This window comes from Ochotona curzoniae, unplaced genomic scaffold (assembly GCF_017591425.1).
Source record: "Ochotona curzoniae isolate NIBS_2020 unplaced genomic scaffold, NIBS_Ocur_1.0 scaffold_4683, whole genome shotgun sequence".
Classification (NCBI taxonomy): domain Eukaryota; kingdom Metazoa; phylum Chordata; class Mammalia; order Lagomorpha; family Ochotonidae; genus Ochotona; species Ochotona curzoniae.
In genome coordinates, this window is record NW_024467121.1 from 22718624 (window position 1) to 22739003 (window position 20380).

The following is a 20380-nucleotide window of genomic DNA, read 5'->3' on the forward strand; positions in this document are numbered from 1 at the left end:
GTGTAAGAGCCCAACAGGAATTGTGCTCAAACACAATGCGAGGAGTGCGGAGGATTCCTCCGTGTCCAGTCCACTGAAGCGCTTCAGTGACGCCGAGTGCCACCTCTCCCAGGAGCTGCATGAGTGTGGGCACAATCCTCCTCTCCTTGCCTCCTTAGACTATGGAAAATCTCTAAGGCCTGGCTCTAGAATTTCATTATATGGCATTATTAGAGAATGCCTGGCTTGTGGGACTTTGATTGACACATGGAGAGAGGGCTGAACAGGCTTTCATTTAATGAAACTGTAAGAAGGTGATTAAATTGTTTTTCCTACCAGAATAAAGTTAAACATGCCCACTTCCTGTAACTTGGCAGCTCCATTCCTTAGAGAAAGCTATTGATTTGCAGTATAGGACACACAATGCAAATTTCATAGAAGTATGATTGGGCACAGTGACAAAATTGGCAACAGCCCAAATCTGCACTAATAGCTATATAAATATGATGATGGTATATTCACACAACGGAATGCTATGTAGTAAAAAAAAAAAAACACACACACACACAATTAGGCATTAATAATAAAAATTTTTAGAAAATCACAAAATGTAATATTCTAATTACATAACAAAGTTCAAAATCAGGCAACAAGGGCCAGTGCACTGGCTCGATTGGCTAATCCTTCACCTTCAAGTACAGGCATCCCAATAGGTGTTGGTTCATGTCCTGATTGCTCCACTTCCCATCCAGCTCCCTGCTGGTGGCCTGGGAAAGCAGTGGAGGATGGCCCAACGCCTGGGACCCTGCACTCATGTGGGAGACCTGGCTTTGGGTAGGTTCAGTTCTGGCTGTTGGAGCCTCTTGGGGAGTGAACCAGTGGATGGAAGATCTTTCTCTTCTCATTTAATAAATCTGCATTTCCAATAAAAATAAATAAATCTAAACAACAACAATAAAACCAGGCAAAACAAAGGCCCAGTGCTGCTGTATAGTGAAGTAAGCTGTCACCTACATTGTTGACATCTCATATTGAGATCCCAGTTTAAGTTCCAGCTTCTCTGCTTCCAATCCATCTTCCTATAAGGGATCCTAAAGGAATTTTTAGCTCCTGGATTTGGATTGGCCCACACTCGTCTGTTGTGGCTATTTGGAAAATGGGGTGAATGGAGATTCCCTTCTCTCTCTTGCTCTGTTCTACAACTCGTATAAATAAGTATTAAAAAAAAATAGGCAAAACCAAAGGTTGGGCTGTCCAGGAAAGCATAGGTAGGTGACAGAGCCAGAGAAAAGGTGAGGAGTGATTGGCATGGATTTCAGGAGGGTCCTTACCATCCCAGCACGGGCGAGGCGGGAGCTGTGGCCACCCTGCCAGTCTTTGACATTGAGAGGTAAACACAGGGAGGGGTTCATTTATATACATTTTTGACTTATTTTTTTAAGATTTTTTTTTAATTGGAAAGGCAGATATACAGAGAATGAGAGATGGAAGATCTTCCATCTGCTGATTAACTCACCAAGTGACCACAATGGCCGGGGCTGAGCCAATCTGAAACCAGGAGCCAGAGGTGCTTCTAGATCTCCCAAGCAGGTGCAGGGTTCCAAGGTTTTGGATTGTTCTCCACTGCTTTCCCAGGCCATAATCGTGGAGCTGGAAGGAAAGTGGAGCAGCTGGAATACAAACTAGTGCCATATGGAATACTGACACATGTAAGATGAGGACTTTAGCCACTACCACTCCAGGCCCAAAAAGACTTATTTGAAAGAGGCATAGTTTACAGAGATGGGGAGAGAGATAGATGCTGGTTTGCTCCCCAAGTGGTAGCAATGGCCAAGGCTATGCCAGACAGAAGCCAGGAACTCAGATCTTCTTTCAGGTCTCCCACGTGGAGACAGAGACCCAAACACTCGGGCCATCCTTCGCTGCCTTCCCAGGCCATCAGCAGAAGGCTAGATCAGAACAGGAGCAGCCTGGATTCAAACTGGCATCTATATGGTATGCTGGCATTGCAAGCCATAACCCAGCCTGCTACACCACAATGCTGGCCCCTCTGCATTGTTATGCATGTATATTTCACAATCAAGGTGTGTTCAAGAATCATGAGTGAGATACTGAAAGTGGTAGGAGCTTGAGCTGTGCAGACGTACATTTTTTTAAACCTTTGACTTCGTCCAAGAGCACCTTGTCAACAGTTTAATCAGAATTTGCAGCAGGTCGGCCATCTCAAAGCCCACACTTACAGGTCCATAAAAAGTTAATCTTTCTTCCTGATTCCCTGGATTCTCCCCTTTTTTAGCCCTAGAAGCTCCACATAGCAGGAACTCCATATCACACAACCAATCGCATTTATTCTTCTACCACATACACTTCTAGCATGGGGCAGTGCTACGGCTTAGTGGGTAAGGCTGCCACCTGTGGTGTCAGCATCCCAAATGGGATGCAATTGTTGTACTTGATCCACCTCCTTGCTAATGTGCCTGAGAAAGCAGTGGAAGATGGCTCGGGTGCTCGGATCCGTGCCCACGTGGCAGACCTAGAAGAGATTCCTGGGTTCAGACTGTCCCATCTCTGGCTGTGGGGGCCATTTGGAGAGTGAAGCAGTGGAGGGAAAAGTGCTCTGTCTCCCTCCCTCTCTAATTCTGCCTTTCAAATAAATACATCTTTAAAAATATTTCATCACACACTAGAAAGATTCTAGGATGGGTTTTGTTTGGGTTTCTAGATGAGGAATCCCCAGACCATATTATATTTTTCTAGGGATGAGACAGGGGAGAGACTAAGTTTAAACAACAGGAAGTAATTGTAGGAGCCAGGGACAGGGGTGGCAGGATCAAGGGTGACAAGAGGGGAGCCAGGCCGCATGAGCTGCGGCCGCTGCCCCAGTCCCAGGGCCAGTGATTCGGGAACACACTCGGATAGATGGGAATACTGCAGATCATTTGCCAAAATGGTCTGTTTTCATCTTTTAAAATCATTTTCCTTCTCTTTGAGAGGGAGGGTTAGAAGGAGAGGTAGCGATTTCACTTGCTAGTTCACTTCCTAAATGTATCTGGGGCTGAGCCGGCCTGAAGACAGGAGCCAGAACCCCAACAGAGTCTCCCACGTGTCTGACTTGAATAGAGGGTGTGCGATCAGGAAGTTCCAGTTGAAATGGGGCTGAGACTTGAACCACACACTGATATGGGTTGTAGGTGTTCCAAGCAGCATCCTAACTACCAAACCAAACACCCACCCCTCTAACAAAACACTCTTTTGGGAAGGTGATGAGACAGAGAGGGAATGGGAACAGGTTTCCAACTGCTGGTTCGTTCCCCAAATGCTCACAATGACCAAGGCTGGGCTGGGGTCACGATGGGAGCCATTATTGCTGTTGTCAGAATGTGGATTGGCAGGAAGTTGGACTCAGGAGCAGAGCTGAGCACTGAACTCAGGGACATTGCCAGGGGATGTGGCCTTTCCAATCAGTGACCTAGCCATTCATTCAGTGCCTACCCCTGCGTTTTTAACTGAAGCATAGGGTGGGGTTCACTGCAAGCACGGCAGATATAATAAGTGGGAAGGCCTGAAGCGTGAAGAGCAGACTGCAAGGACACAGGCCTTGGTGTGCTGGGCAGGCAAGGGCGTTACCATCATGGCAGTCAGTCTGGTCATCTCATTGCTCCCTGATGGCTCTGGCCCAAGAGGTTTAGGGTTTGCCAGGCCACTCTGTAGAAGGGGGTGCAGTGACTGCAGCATTTAGGCTAAGGAAGCGGGGGAGGAGGAGAATGAAGCTGGAATGGGTGAAAAAGGCAGACCCGGGCGCATTGACAGGGTCACACTGGCTGCAGTGCTGGGTCCAGGGTGAGCTGGGGTCAGCGGTCTGAAATAGTTGGAAGCCCATGTTAGAATGGGACATGCAAGTTACTGGTGATACTGAGATGCAGATTTCGGGGCATGGCTGAAGCAGGCAGGGCATAGAGCTGACATTCCATGTAGATTGTCTAGTACAAGGAATTATCCCTGCCCCAGAAGGCAAGAGCCCCCAAGTTGAGAAGCACCAGGCCTAGGGCCTGAGGAGTCATCTATATGTATGTGAGCTCGCTAAAGATGACAGGGAAGGACTGGGAAGGAAGAAACGGGGGCGCGAGGGGAGCAAGCAGTAGACGGTGGCAATGCAGGGGAGGAGAGGCAAGGCTGGACAGAACTGATGCTTTGGAAGCAGCAATGGGAGGTGGAGAGACTCGGAGTCCATTTGTCCCGCACTGGGAGTTCTGGAGGTACAGTGGTGGCCAGTGGAGGTGGTCATGCACAGAGTAGCAAGGGAGGGGAGCAAGAAGCGGGTGGCCTGGGATGCCTGAACTAGATGGCTGCAGAGCGGGGCTAGCCTCGCCTTTCTTGCCTGGATGCCAGGGGAACCTAGTTTAGCACCCTGAGTGTATGGATCCGGGCCTTCTATGCAACTGCTCCCTGTAGTGACTCCGGGGGGGGGTTTCTGCCATATTTATTGGTGTGGGGTGGGTAAGGACTCTGAATAATTTCTGTGGACTGAGGCAAACCAGTAACAGTTTACAAAATCCCACCACTCTTCTGTACTTTAGAAGGGGGCCGACTTATTAGGTCCTTCAGACTGCATTCAAACAGTCCCTCATGGAATAATTCAGTGTTACCCAAATAGTAACACGTGACCTCATGATCTTACTGAAATGCTTGGCCCTGTCCGCACATCTGGAGTGGGCCAAGGATTTATCATTTTAGGAATACTCCAGGCTGGAATAGGACAGTGGAAACTTGACTGGCTGGGTCCAAAATTCAGGCTTTTCCTTTGCCACCACTTATTTAGTTTTGGATAAATTATGGCTGTTGAGAGAATAGACTGAACATTATGGATGCCAAGTGTACAGCATGGTCCCCAGAACGCAGCTGGAACCAATTTTCCTTTTCTGTCTTCAACGTGTGCAGCCTTTTAAGGTGAGGTGCAACCTTACTCTGTGCTGACTGGGTATTTGTGAGTTATTGACTGCTCGCCAGGGAGCCAATGCCAGGGCGTTTCTGCCACCACTGCCGGCTGACCCCAGGCATGAGTCACCTGTTGCTTTAGGGCCAACTCTGGCAGCCCTGCCTCGCGCAGCCCATCTAGAGGGAGGGTCCTTTGCAGAAACTGTCGTGTGTTGTCCGACATCCATCCCTCTTCCAGGGTGCTCCACTTTCCTGAGGCAGTGGCTGACTGGTGAGTCCACCTGGTCACAAGCCACAGGCCAGCCTGCCATTGTGGCCCAACCTGGGCTTTGGTGCCAGGTGAACTGGCCCAAGTACCAAACCCCACAAATCACCTTAAGTTTGGGGAGTGAGGCACACAAGCTGGCAAGCTAACTGCCTGTGAGGCCTATGAAGTGTTCGCAGCACACCCCAGAACTAGGCAACTCTCCCAGTGTCAAGACTGGTGGTGGGGGGCTCAGGAGGCCCCCCGAGGATGGCAGCTCTGCTGCAGCCCTCCACAGCAAGGGAGGGGCGTGGTCTTCCTGACCATGGCACTCCCACACTTCGGGAGGGCTCCCCCAGGCTCTGGAGAATGAACCCCTCCCCGAGCGGGTGAAGGACTTCTCTCTCCTTAGGGAAAGGGCCCAGCTGTTGTCTGGGTTTTTAATCTGGAAAGTACTAAATGCCTGTGTCATCAACATACCTTTTGGAGAACTGCACAGAGCTGTTTGAGCACAGTCCTCTACAAAGTTAGAATATGATTGTTATCCAGGTCCAAGTTTGGGGACAATGGGAAAATCATTACTCCCAGTGTACTTGGCATTCTTTCCTGTACAAAAGACCCTCGAGTGACTTTGTCAAACTTGAACTGGCAACCTCATTACAGCCTATTATTAGCATCTTGTACTACACTAGGTGGTAAGAGTTCTCTTTGGGCTCCTTAAATACATTTTTAATTTTATTTAAAGATTTATTCATTTATTGGAAAGTCAGATTTACAGAGAGGAGAGATAGAACAATCTTCCATTTGCTGGTTCACTCCCCAGGTGCCCGCAACAGCTGGGGCTGAGCCAATCTGAACTCAGGATCCAGGGGCTTCTTCCGGGTCTCCCACATGGGTGCAGGTTTCCAGGGCTTTGGGCATCCTTGACTGCTTTCCAAGGCCACAGGCAGGAAGCTGGATGGGAAGCAGGGCAGCCAGGATATGAACTGGCACTCATATGAGATCGCAGCACATGCCAGGAAAGGACTTAGGCCACTAGGCTACAGTGTCAGGCCCCAGGGCTCCTGTCTAAATTTATTTGAAAGGGGTGAGGGAGAGTCATTTCATCCAGTGGGTCACCAGATGCCTACAACAGCTGGGAGAGATCAAGAGACTGACAGTCATTCTGCTTCTCCCATGTGGGTGGCAGGGACCCAACTGGCTGGGCCAGGATGTGCATTAGCAGGAAGCTGGAACTGGAAATGCAGTCGGCACTTGAACCTGGGCATTCACAGGGCACGTGGGCCTAACACCTGTTCTTAGGCACATGCTCTTAGGCATGTGAGAACAAAATGACTTGGTACATCATTTTTGCTAGTCAGTGGGTCAGCTGTAACAAACCCTAGAGGACTGTCATTCATTTATGTAATGGCAATTCCAGAGACGAAGGCGGGGGGCGCCAAGCAGAAGTAGCACACTTCCATGCGAGAGGAGCCCACTCACCCAGGCTCCTGCTCCCTTGCTGCTTCGGGAAGGAAGAGGGAGAGGAAGTTGCTGTGTCCTTGCACAGCAGATGGGACTCTTGGATTTTAAAGATTGCACTCCCTGTCCCAGTTCCGACACATTAAGCATACAGCCATCTGAGAGTCAGACAACACCGGGCGACATTTTTTACAAAAGTACCTTTTTAATAAACTGATGTATTTCAATGTTGTAACATGATAGCCAATGCTATATCAAGGTAGCAAAAGTGAAGATTCCTGGTATTTTAATATATAAACACTATGAATGACAGTACACTTGCATTCAACTTCACAAGAAATTACCCTCTGGCCCATGAAGACTCTGACAGCTTAACACTTTTCAGACAGTGGAGATGGTATGGGCCAACCAAGCAGACGCTGAAGTCTGGAGCTGTACTCGAAAACCATACTGAAGGAGAGGGGGTGACAATGGCAGTGCGACCGCCTGCTGAACACAACTCAAGTCTTTTAAACTTAGGAGATTATAAGGAAAACATGGCAAGTTCCAAAATTACACTGCGCCCCACAGAAATGGAGTCATAAGCAAAGACACCGATCAGAGCCCTGAAGCAGGAACCATGTTTCTACCCATTTTGTGGTGGGAGAAATGTCATGGATAGAGTCCTGGAGCTGTCTGTGGCAGTCAACCTCTGCCTACACACCCCGGGGTCACCTGCTGAAAGCCAGAATCCCTGCTCTGTATGAATGCTGGTGATGGGTAACTTGCACTATTGCTTGGCTCAGAGCTCTGGCTGGCTGGAGTTCAGGCATTAAGTGGAGGCTCTGTGTCATGTACCCGCCCCCCCAGCTCCCACCTTCCGCAGTCTCAGAAGTTGCTTTCCAAGGCCGACGCTCCCTTAGGATTACAACAAACTCAAAGGTATTCAAAACCCTCTGTCACTGTCCATGCCACGAGTGTAGACTCCATCTTACACTAGTGTAGTCCTGACTGGATTTTTGAGACAATCTCTCTCTCAACTGAGATCAGGCTAAGCACTAGATTGTTCTCCTCCATGGGCAAAGGAAAGGTTGGTTAAATGGCAATTAAATCCATTCTCACTTTGAACTATGCAGAAAAGGACCTGACTCAAGCCAAGATTTTCTAAATTAAGCTATTTCTTTGTTTCTCAGACCAAGGTACAAGTAGACTGCAATTCCTGTCCAGAATTCTGTCGGCTGATCGTTAGTATGAACATTAGACGTAGCCATCACTTAACTTTACTAGGATTCTACACTATTCTTAAACTCCAGATGCTGCGGATGAGACACACCAACCAGTGGAGTTGGTGACTGTGCTGAGTTGCTGGGTTTCGATCAGCACAGATGGGATGTCCTGGCAGTTCACCATGGAATGTCTAGTGTCAGGTGCTCCCAACTACCAGGAGTGCAGGTGTAAACAGTGTCTACTTGAATGAATTAGAAAAACTGGAATCCAATATGTTCGTGGAAAAAAACCCAAGCATTGGACACTCCCTCCCAGCCTGGGTTGGCGGCAGGACTGTTTTCAGTGAATTGCTCACTGCTAGAGCCTTACCGTTTTGGTCCAAATCTCATTTGAGACCTGAACCAAGTCAACATTTCCTAAAGACCACACACTTCCTCCCTTCCTTCCATCACATCTCTCAAAACAAGTGCTCTGCCCCCAAAAGAACCAAAGGCTTTCCTCTCTGGAAACAGAACAGTCAATTAGCGTAAATAAGTGGCTTCATTTTCCTCAGGCCAATGATTCTAACCCAAGGTTTATTTTCCCTATGAACAGGGTGTGCTTATGTTGATAAAATGAGTCAAAATCAGCTTATGGAAAAGTTATAAGTGTAGTTTACTGAAAGATATGTATCTTCACATAGAGCAATAGCAAACAATCCAATCTAAAAGATTAAATAAATGTAGATAACTCTAACACTAGCCATATATTTATAAAGCTGAAGTCACTGCCTTTTTATACACTGCATCCAATATTTTACGTAGGACATTCATTCTTAAGGCAGAAAAAGTGAATTTCACATGGAATGACTTGGTTCTTACATCCGAGGGTCTAACTGGGAGTAGACTCAGGCAGACAGATTCCTTGCTAACAAGGATTTATCTGTGATGACAACTTCAAGAATCTTAGGGTATGCTGTGTAAGACGTACATTTGAGAAAACATAAAAGATGGAATTTTTAAGACAAAAGATTTTCAAACAGAAGTCAATGAGACTAGGCATTTTATTATGAGGTCAAACTACTCCCATAAAAAACTAATAACCCTTGACGGATTCTTTCTGATACGGGACATAAAAGGTATGAAATATTAAAGAATAATCTTTTTGGGATATGTTACTTTAGGTTTCAAGGTCTAGTATAAAAGGTAGCCTGTATAATTAAAAGCAGTTGAATGTCAACTCATACTGCTACTCAAAAGGCTACGCTTAAGATATTCTTCCCCGTCAACAAAACCCTGTTCAGGGAAGAAATAAGTATGAATACAAATGAAGCTCCTCCCCGCAAACATGTGCAAAAACACTTGTCAGTTACTGTACGAATCTTTAACAAAAAACAACTGAAGTATAGAATCGGAGGTATCAAAGCCAGACAGACACCAGGCTGCCCCACCCTGCCTCTGTGGACAGACACTGGAGTGAAAGCATCATGTGCTACTCTGAGGGGACAAAGTGCCAGGGGCACCGGGCTCATGCTCCCAAGCTGTGCCCCCTCACCTCTGGCTGGTACGGTTCTCGGCTTCCTGGTGCCCACAACGTTAAGAAAATAAACAGACCTAACACACTCCGTAAGCAGGGAACGGGGACTCTAACCATGTGCGTGAAGTGTGCCTATTATGTATGCCATGGCTCTGGCAACTGTCAGAAGTGTACCAAGATTACCTGCCTAATTTTTGAAGACATGAAGATTCTCTTCTTTTCACGGTGGCAGGAGTCCATGCAAGATTTGTAAACAGCGATACAAAATACTGTAAACATAACTTAACAGAGCTTGTATAAAACAGAAGAAGTAAATCCAAATTTACAAGTGGGTAAAAAAGCCAGAGGGCAGCTTCGTACAAAGTTCTCCCTCCTGCGCCAAGTGATTTTTTTTTTTGATTACAAATATAATCCTGAGCTGAAAAACTGGGATTTGGGGGAGAGCTATCTTTGCATACAAAATATCCAAAGGACGCTTACTCTGTTAACTCTTCTCTAGTGATATTCAACTGCCAGAGACAGTTCTGAGGGTGTGACTTTGGAGACAATTATAGTTTAGTGTGGCGCCCAGGCCTGGAGCCTGCTGCACCGCTTGCCACAGAAGCGGCTGCTGCAGCATCCTCTGCCTCCTCCAGTTCATCCTGCAGCTCCTGGCTGACACTGGACTGCAGGGCTGCTGGTGTGAGCCACTCCTTCGGGAGGCAACTCTGTAGAAAGGGTATGCAGGAGCTGAAGTAGGCAAGCCGATTGATCCAGCGAGGAATCTCTTTCCCACAAAGAATCTACAGAGAACAAAGAATTCTGTTAGGTGTGAGGGGTTAAGGTGGGCTGGCCCACTCTGCCCAGGAGGCGGGAGAGAGGCACAACTTGGAGGGTTGCAGCTCTGGGACCCCTGCTGTTGGCGCCTTGTCTTCCTGTCTTTTTACAATGGTAAAAGCAAGCTAATTCTGCTGGGCTGCATTCTTTCCGATCTCTGAGCTTCTTTGAGATACATGTCAAAGTACTGTGAATCTCACAGGAGGTAGCTTGTTTAACACACTTGTTACTGCAGAAGACCCAGGCAGTCACAACAGTTGGTTGTGGATGTTCTATTTGTGAATTTCCCCCGTTTTCAGATTCTTCTCCACTTCTCTCCAGTCTCCTAGCACTTCTGTCTCTGATCCACTTGTTTCAAGAAAGTACACGGTAACTGTTTTCTCAAAGGAAGACCTGGCTGTGACCCCTTGCAGTGGCAGGGCTCTGGGCTGAGCAAGCCCTAGAAGCCTGGCCAAGCTTCAGTCTGAAGACTCCAGCAGCCCTTAAATCCCTCTTGCGATGGGTCGAGCGCTTGCCCACGTCGCATCCTTAGAGTAATGCAGTTCCCATCACCTTTATTACTGGGACCTTCTTTTACAGATTTTCCATCTGCTGATTCACTCCCTAAATGACTGCAATGGGTGGGGCTATGCTAAGCTAAAGCCAGGATTCTGGAGGTTCTTTTGAATTTTTCCAGGACTTGGGCATCTCCCACTGTTTTCCCAGGTGCACAACCAGGGAGCAATTGGAAGTGGAGTAGCAGGCCTTGAACTGGTGCCTATGTGGAATGCCAGTGTTGCAGGAAAAGGCTTTTTCCCACCACACCATATCACTAGCTCCAGAATTTTGTTTTTTCCTAATAATAACTTCACTCTTTACCACCCTCTTTCCCTTCTCCTCCTGGGCTTAAACTAAGCTTGTGTGCCACTACCACTCTGGGGTTTTGCTTCCAGATGATGGATTATGAAAGGGCCATTTTAGACACTGCACATCTTGGCTAATGAACTGGAGAGATTTTATACTCAAAAATTGGCTAAAATTTAAATAAGCTGGCATTTCTGATTTCTCTAAAGGTTTAGGTCTTCAAACATGTGTGTCTTAACTGGGGAAAAAAGCCTAACAATCTTTCTATATCATTCCTATCTACTTTAAAAAATATCAGAAAATATATTTTTGTCTGAGATAAATTTAGGGGTATCTGCATATCTGGAGGTTAATCATATAAGTGCCTAGAATATGCAAGCCACTGTTAACTAAACCATAGTTATTTGCCCATTATTTTCCCCAAGTTTTAGTTTTATTCAGTAATCTACCCTCTTCCATATATCCATTTTACAGGTGGAACTAACTTCATCCCAATCCTGAGTGTACTTTGATAGCCTAGAGCAGAGTTGTACAATCTACAGCCTCCAATTTTTGTAGACAAAGTTGTACTGGAACAAGGCCATGCCCATTTGCTTTTGTGCTGCCTGAGGCTTCTGGGCTACAATAGTAGAGACAGAATCAAGGCCATGGATAGTTCACATGCTTAAAAAAATGTGCCAATCCTTAGGGCAAGTTAAAACTTTATGATTCTGAGTCAAGACCCACTGATACATCACTTGGCACTACCACCTAAATTTTAAAAACTAACTCCACTGTGAGGTAACTGTGACACCTGCTTTAGCTGTGCATGGGGTTATGTGTGTGCATAATGTGTTTCTTACTGTGACGAGTGATAAAATCATATTTGGCTGATAGAGCAAGACTGCTTATGTAGTTAAACTTCAATCTAGCAATCCCTATTCTAGGAATCTATCCCAGAGAAAAAGCGAAGATACACAGTGTTACTCATTACAGCATTTTTTTTTTTTTTTGGTTAATAGCAAAAGATTTTTAAAAACTGCCATTAAAAGGAAATTGGTTGAATAAACTATGGTATCTCCACATGAGGGCTACTGAGCTGAAAAATAAGGAATATCTTTATATTGCTACAAAACAAGCACCTGTTCATGCAGTGCAATAGCCCCATCTTATCGCCTCCTGCGACTGCAGCTATGTGAGGCCAACTGAAGTCTGAAAAATCTAAACACCTGTCTTGACTCTTGCATGACAAAAAGAGCACATAACATACTGCTGTAATCATTCTATTTTCAGTTACTAACCTTTTACTGTTGCTAATGTATAAATCAGACTTCATTACAGATGTGTATGTGTAGGAGGAAAGAGCAACCATGTAGGCATGGTTCAGGACCACCCATAGGTTTCCAGCATCCACAAAAGGAGCCCTGGAACACATCCCTTTACAGTCAGGGGGCACTACTGTACTGCTAAGTAAAAAAGTCAAATGGAGAAAGTACATACACAATATTTCTGGGCTATCATGATGGCAGAGGCACAGAAATAACTGCTGTAAGATTCCCATTTCAGGGCCCAGCACAATAGCATAGCGCTGGTTCTAATCCTGGCTGCCCTGCTTCCCATCCAGCTCCCAGCTTGTGGCCTGGGAGAGCAGTGGAGGATGACCTAAAGCCTTTGGGACCCTGCACCCATGTGGGAGACCTGGAAGTGGTTCCAGGCTCCTGGCTTTGGGCTGGCTCAGCCCCAGCCGTTGCAGCCGCTTGGGGAGTGACCTTTCTGGTCATTCTTACAGCCCTCTGTGTCCCGATTCTGGCCTTTGAAATCAGCCTCCCTTTTTCTCCCAGACCCGTACAACGTTTAGAATCCCAAGTCTCACTTCGTTTTGGCTAGGTTGGCAGCATTACTGCTGATATAATATTCAAACATTGTAGGCTCGAAATTATGAAACGAGCATTCCTCCACAGAGCTGTCCTGGGTAAGCCCTTCTCTATTTCTGATTTCTGCTCAGATACCTGAAGGGACCCATGAGTCATTTGATCTAGAGGAAGCCAGCTTCGAGTTTGAAGAGTTCACTCCCAAGGTATCACAGAGAAAGGCAATGAGTCCTAAGTCCTACTAGGCAAATTCATAACAGACTCTGCTCAAGTTATCCAGCTATCTAGTTATGTCCCCATAAGAAAAGGAGATATTTAGCATAAGCCTAATAATCTGCACAAACAGGTGCAAACAGTGAATCACTCCTGTCAGTTCCAGGAAGCATGAGAAACCTTGCAACTCTCAAATTTCTAGATGCCAACTGAGACAACCTTGAGGAAACCTTTCTACAGACAGCAGTCTCAAGCCTGCAGTGCTATCGCTCTTCTTACACAGGAATCCACTCACTGAGACCACTAAGAAAAGGGGAAGAATCGGTTATTTATTCTGTCTTTTCCATACAGTCTCTCAGGGTCATTAGTTTACTGGACTTTGTTCAGATTGATTCAAAATGACAGTTCCTGAAATCTGGACAGTGTTGAGATTATAAAGGGCTGATTCTACAAGCCCTCACCTTTGCACACCTTTTACAATCCCCACTGAAAACACGAACTTGCAGACTTCCTTCTGCTCAATGGCATTTAGTTGTGCTGTGACAGTCCTCGTGCTAGGGATCAGTTTGGAACTGGCTTTCTGAGCTGATTCTGGCTAGAAACACGGCCTGCTTTCAGAAGGGTAGGTAAAAAGGGAGGTTCTGGAAAACAGCTTCACTGTTTGAGAGAAGCACAGGGAGACAGCTTTCTTCCTTCCTCTGGAGGCTGCACTTCAAACTGCTGCAGGTGTCTGCAGTCCATAACGGCAGCTAATCTGCGGGCAGGGTCAGCATGCTAAAGATGGCAACCTGAGAGGGAGGAGGAGAGGAGCCCTGGCAGCACACACTGCCCATCCCGACAAGCAGCCTGCCTCACTTTGGATCTACTATTTCCTAGGACAATTATGTTTCTTCCTTGTTCAAGACAACTGGAATCAGGTCTAAATGGATTTAACTTAGAGGTGGGCAAACTTTTTCTGTATAAGGTCACCAAGTAAAATCTTTTTGTCTTTGTAGGCAATGGATCTTTGTCACAACTAGTCTGCTGTTGACACCTGTCATCAGTCAACTGGTTAAAAATATGGCTGCATTCCAATAACATGGATTTGAAGCTCACATAATTTATGTATGTCACCATATATTCCTCTTTTTTTTTTTAACAACCTTTTAAAAAATTTAACTATCTGGCTTGTAAGCTTGTGGGAAACCAGATGGTTGGCTAGTGTTTGCTAAGCCCTTTTATGAGGTGTCTAAACTTATAACACTGTGATGTTACATGATGAAAATAGTACGTTTTGGAGCAAGGCTGACATCAGCAACCAATTAAAATCAACTATGCTGTTTGTGTGTAATTAGATGGCACACATCTTCAAACTTTATTGGCAGAGATGTGAGAGCACAATACTATAACTATCTTAGAGGTGCCAAACTTTAAGCTGGTTGGCACTGGTTAAGTCACTTAACTTTGGGGTCAGTTATCATTAACAGTTTTAGCACCCAAGAGAGGAAAAGCATGAAAATTGTGGCCTAAGAACATGGTTTGGGGATATCCAGAATTCTTTCACATCCCAGCTGTAAAATGGTTTTTGATAGTAAATTTAATTTAGGGACATCTAAAAGAAGAAATGCTACACTGGAACGAGGTTAGAGCCACTCCTTGGTTCTCCCTAATAATGTTTGGTGCGACTTTCCCAGTTGGAACCTATTTGCCTTACATAGAATGATGGTTTACACAATGTTAGCTCTGTCAATTTTACTATTCTAGGAATCTTGGGATGAATTCCACAACAGTGTAATGTCCAGTGTCAAGAGGGCTCAGGCCTGCTTGTCTGCCTTGAAGGCTGACTAGGTGATCTCTACAGTATCAAGCTATCCGAGACTAGGGGTCCTTGACAGTCTCACGAGCATGTGAATCATTTGGAGGAGCTGGGTAAGATAAAGAGTTCATCTGTGGTGGGGCAGAGATGAGAGCATCTCAAATTCCTAGATGATGCTAGTCCACGAAGCAGACCTTGAACTGCACAGAAACAGACAATTCACAATCCTGTGTCAGTTATGTTGTAGAAGCCACAGGGAAGTGAATCAAGGCCAGGTGGGCTGGCACTATGGCACAGGTTCAGTGTCTGCCTGTGGTACCGTATCCCACATGGGTGCTAATTAGAGTCCTGGCTGCTTTACTTGCGATCCAGCTCTCTGCTAGTGACCTTGGAAAGTAGCAGGGGATGATGACTCCTGCACCCATGTGGGAGACCTGCAAGAAGCTCCAGGCTCTAGTCATTGCCATTTAGGGAGTGGAACAGAGGATGAAAGATCTTTCTCTCTTTGTAAATCTTCCTTTCAAATAAAAATAATCTTTTTAAAAAAAGGCCCAAAAGTAAAATATTTTGAACATAGAGCCAATGAAATATCAGCTCATCTTCCTCACCCCTTCTGCAGAGCCTTGATGTAAATCACTTGCCAAGAGCAGAGAGCAGGAGGCATTTCAAGTGTTATTTAAAATTCTCAAGGCTTTACAGTACGATCTTCGTGATTTCTTCTCTTCATTTTCTCCTTGTGTTCTATGTTCCACCCACTTGTTCATTCCCCAAATAGCCACAAGGGACCAGGCTGGGCCATGCTGAAGCATCTAGGTCTCCACTGTGGGCCCAGGTACTTGGGCCATCCTCTACTGCTTTCCCAGGCTATTTGCAGGGAGTTGGATTGGAAGTAGGGCAGCCTGAACTCAAACTCGCACCCACCTGGGATTCTGATGCCACAGATAGCAGCTTAATCTACTATTACCACACTGGCCCCTCTTAGTCTATTTTGATCTAGTCTTTTTCTGCTTGGAATTAAGAACTGGGAAAGCCTATGTCACAGGCTAGCAAAATAAAACTTTAAATCTGAAAAGAATTTATTCTCAAAATTCATCTTGCTAATATTTTACTTTTTATTTATTTGAAAGGCACCGACCCAGAAATCTTCCTTTTCCATCCACTGGTTCACTCCCCAGATACCCACAGCAGCGGGCACCAGGCCACAAAGAAGCCTAGAATTCAACTGAGGTCTTTCACAGGGTCAGCTGAGGCCTGCTGCATCCCAGGGTGTGTGAGCAGTCGAACTCACTCTGACAAGGAAGACAGGTGTCCCAAGTGGCACAGTAACTACCGCGCCAAAGGCTCCCCACACCCAAGGGAGATTTCAATCGCCAAGAAGCAGAAGTCTCTCAGGCACTTACTTTAATGTGAAATTTTCGGGTTGCAATAAAATAAATGAGGCAATTATCTGCACTTGCTCTCTGTTCACTACAAAGAAATGAATGGAATTACCATTTAAAAACTGGCAACACTGGTAAGTCATTTATGTAAGAAATACAAAACCATATTTTTATACAATGTAAACAATCAGGAGATAGCTATGCTATTTAGCATAAGAGCCTTGAGGACACAATTTAATTTACCTCTGATAAAGCTGAAGAGAAGTGATTGCAATTTTTATGCATCAAATGATAAGCGTTGCCTTTGTATTCTTTTCCCAGTTCTTCTACAATTTTTTCTATATCATCTTCTAGGAAGTCAGTGCTTCCTAAAACAACTGCTTCTCTTAAAGAACAAAGAAAGAAAGAATACATCTGTGTGACTTTCAGGTACTTATGTAAGTAGCATGCTTAAGCACTTGTTTATTTCTAGCCATCCGATAACATGTTTAAACAGGATAAATATAGTAAGGTAATCAAAACATATGGTTTAGTTTTTTTACTATTCTGCAATAAACTTTTTTTCCCCCTCTCTGTTTGCTTATTTATTATTATTATTATTTTTTATTACATTGCATCATGAGACACAGTTTTACAGGCACTGGGATTTCCCCTTCCCCTCCCCAAAACCCGCCCTCCCCCCCTCCGCAGGGTGAATTCTTCCATCTTGTTGCATTACCACAGATCAAATTCAGTTGAGATTTTTTTTCCTCTGCAATAAACTCTTAAATATACTACTTCTGAGCACCAAAAATACACAAGTTGGTTTTTTTTTAAAATGAGATGTTGTTACATAAAAAGCATCATATTTATTTTAAAAACTATTAGTTACATTATGAAACCCAGATCCTTGCTAAAAATATTTTTGCTTAATCAGACTAGCCATTGAAAGGTTGGCTATATTTTCACTTAGATATGTTAGGCATCCAAGAAAGCCAAAAGTACCCTGTATCAGGTGGCTTTGCCAAAAAAGAAACCACCAGAATGGAGTCATGATGACATGTGGTACACTTCTATGAGTGGCATTTACTTTTAAGTAAATATTTCAATTCAGTGATAAGAAAATCACGTATTTGGTAGTATGGAGTCTTGTGCTGAATTTCAATGTTGTAAACACCATTTCTCCATTTTTCTCTTGGCAAATTCACTATTGCTATTGGCCCAACTTTCTTAAAGCACCTTGAAAGTAAGACTGAATATTTCTTAAACATGAACATTAATTAAGGAGTGGCAACCTGTTTACTGGCTATTTAGATTGTCAGCGCTGTTGACTGTGCCTGAGGCTCACGCTCTGGAGTCATCATTACACATGATGCAGGCAGGTACCTTAACAACAGTTTCCCGGCCAACTGCCTAGCTATTTTAAATTTATGTACAGCGTCTTTCATTTGGAAAGTGGAGCAATTTTTATTACTGGTACGTAAGTCACAATAAAATTTTCCTCCTCTCCAAATAGGAGATAGAGAAGAAGGAATCATTTGATATAAAAATTTTCTGATACAGAATCTGAGTTGAACATTTTAGAAGTAGACAACATAACTTGTCTGGACACTGAATAAAGTAACAGAAGTTTATTTTGTATTTTTTTCATTCCCTAGATTTATACAGCAATGTAAATAGACTTAATTTTAATCTACAGAAAGAATTTTGTACACCCAAAAATACAACTTGGGCACCTCAGAGTGTAATATAATTAACCTTCCTACTTACTTAAATTTAAATGTTTCTCCTAGTTCAGAAGCATTTCCTGGGGAAATCTCAAATATTCCAGAAAAAGGGTAAGGATGACCACCATAAGCAAATTCTGAAACGAGAAAACTCAATTGTTATTAGTTCATAAAACTCCACCAGATGCTGGACTGGCATTAACAGACGATGCACATAACAGTTTATGAATTGATTCCCCCACATCCCGTTTACTTGTGACTAACAGCAGTTACCACAATCTGAAACTTGACCAAAGGTAACGTTGGTTGCTTTGCTTTTTACTGTCGAGAGGAGCATGCCAACACAGGCAGAGGTCAGATCAGTGCTTTGCCACTTCCTAAATTAAAGTCATCTTGTATCACACTCATTCACACTGGAGAAGTCAATACTGCGAAAAGACTCTGGGCTAATGTTACAGTAAAGGTGAAACATTACCAAACTTGAAACATTGGATCTGAATTTCAAGAGTAAGATGCCAAAATTTATATATGTGTACACTCCAGAGCAAATCTTTCAATCAGATTAGGAGGATAAACCATGCATAGCAAAGGGGAAATAAAATATAATACATATTTTCTGAAGATTTTGTATGCAAAGAGTTCAAGTTTTTTGTGTATGTGTGAAACAGAACAGGCCTTTGATTCCATTTTCCCTGATTTTTTTAAAGTAACCTGTGCAGGTGCAGCTCATCAGCTATAAACTTTCATCTGGAAAAACTGGAGAAAAAAATCGAGACCAGGAAAGAACAAGAACTTCTGGCTAAAATTCAGGTATGTCACTTACTGGCTAAGTATCAGTAAACATTTAAAATTTCTATCTTATCAGGACTTATGATAAAGCACAGGGGAGTATAAGGCAGCCAGGGAATTTATTTTCAGAACTCCTGGAAAAAACCATGATATAAGAAATAATGTCCAGCATTCAATTTTGAAATAAACATTTATGCAATTTTATTACTTCAAAATGTATAAGATCACATTGGGCACAAAAGTTGTAAATGCATTTTAAACATTTTTAGTCATAGCAAGAGCATGGCTGGACAAAACAGGGTTGTCCTAGAGACATGCTACCCTGTTCTTCCTTTTACCTTTTAAATTTAAGATTCAAGAATATGCCTGGTCCTAGTTTTCCTATGTTTACAAGGACATGTTTTAAATATTTGTAATTAGTACTAAATCATTTTATGAACAGAAGCAGCGACTATGCAGGTCAGAGCAAGGAAAACTAGCACATGTAAGACATTTGGGCTCAAATTCAAGTTATTATTGGCAATACATCTCGGCAGTTTCTTCCATTTGAGAAGTGCATGCATCTGCCTCATGGTAGTTATGTGGTTCAAAAAACATACTGCACAGATTCCAGTTAAAAAGGAATAAACATGCACACTATTTCAACAAAAGCCAAGTAACACTCAAACTTTCCACCAAAGTCCCTTACTGCATCTTGAGATTGTTTGGCAGGCGTGCCTTCAAAGTAAAATGGAGCTTTCATGGCAGATCTTTACAGCCAAGACTTTCTATGCTAACTGCACTTAAAAACAAACACTACACTGACATGCTTAAGTGAATGGGTCTTTTCCATACATTAGTTAAAGCTACTATGTATTCTTTAGGAATAAGCCTTACTAAACTGCAATAATACATTCTAAGAGATCAAAGAGATTGCCAAGGCTGATGCAAATAAAGGCATTTGGGATACAGCACAAGCTTCAAATTGATCCATCACTACAACACTGATCAAATCAACAAACATCTGTATTAAGCAGACCATTACTAGTTTCTTGCATCAAGAGTGAGTATCAGAACAAAGGGAAAAAGCTGTTGAAAACACACCACACACAGTCTTACTGGGTTAAGAGGCTGCCTGCAACATCAGCATCCTATATAGGCATTTATTTCATATATGTAAGCTCCATTTCTGACTCAGCTCCCTTCTACTGTGCCTGGGAAGGCAGCAGGATGGCTTCACCCACACAGAAGATGCAGAAGAGGCTCCTGGCTCAGCTCTGACTATTGTGGTCAGTTGGGGAGTGAACCAGCAGATAGAATCTCTGTCTCTCCCCTATCTAACTTTGCCTTTTAAATGAATAAAAAACAAGTCTTAAAAACCAAAACTAGGGCCTGGCGCGGTGGCCTAGCAGCCAAAGTCCTTGTCTTGAATGGGCTGGGATCCCATATGGGTGCCAGTTCTAATCCTAGCTGCTCCACTTCCCATCCAGCTCCCTGCCTGTGGCCTGGGAAAGCAGTCGAGAACAGCCCAAAGCCTTGGGACTCCTCACCCTCGTGGGAGACCTGGAGGAGGTTTCTGGCTCCTGGCTCCGGATTGGCGAAGCACTGGCCGTTGCAGTCACTTGGGGAGTGAATCACTGAATGTAAGATCTTCCTCTCTGTCTCTCCTC

The 20380-nt window shown here is 44.2% G+C and overlaps 1 protein-coding gene across 1 annotated transcript in view; it reads right to left on the reverse strand.

The window, feature by feature from the left end:
- Positions 1-6805: 6805 nt before the first annotated feature.
- DESI2 (desumoylating isopeptidase 2) overlaps positions 6806-20380 on the reverse strand; it is a 59217-nt gene continuing 45642 nt past the window's right edge. Inside the window, exons 3-5 of the mRNA XM_040967823.1 lie at positions 17986-18079; positions 16480-16621; positions 6806-10122 (exon numbers count right to left, since the gene is read on the reverse strand). Of these exons, the coding sequence (XP_040823757.1) occupies positions 9889-10122; positions 16480-16621; positions 17986-18079 (470 nt within the window). The 3' untranslated portion in view covers positions 6806-9888. The remainder of the gene's footprint in view (positions 10123-16479; positions 16622-17985; positions 18080-20380) is intronic.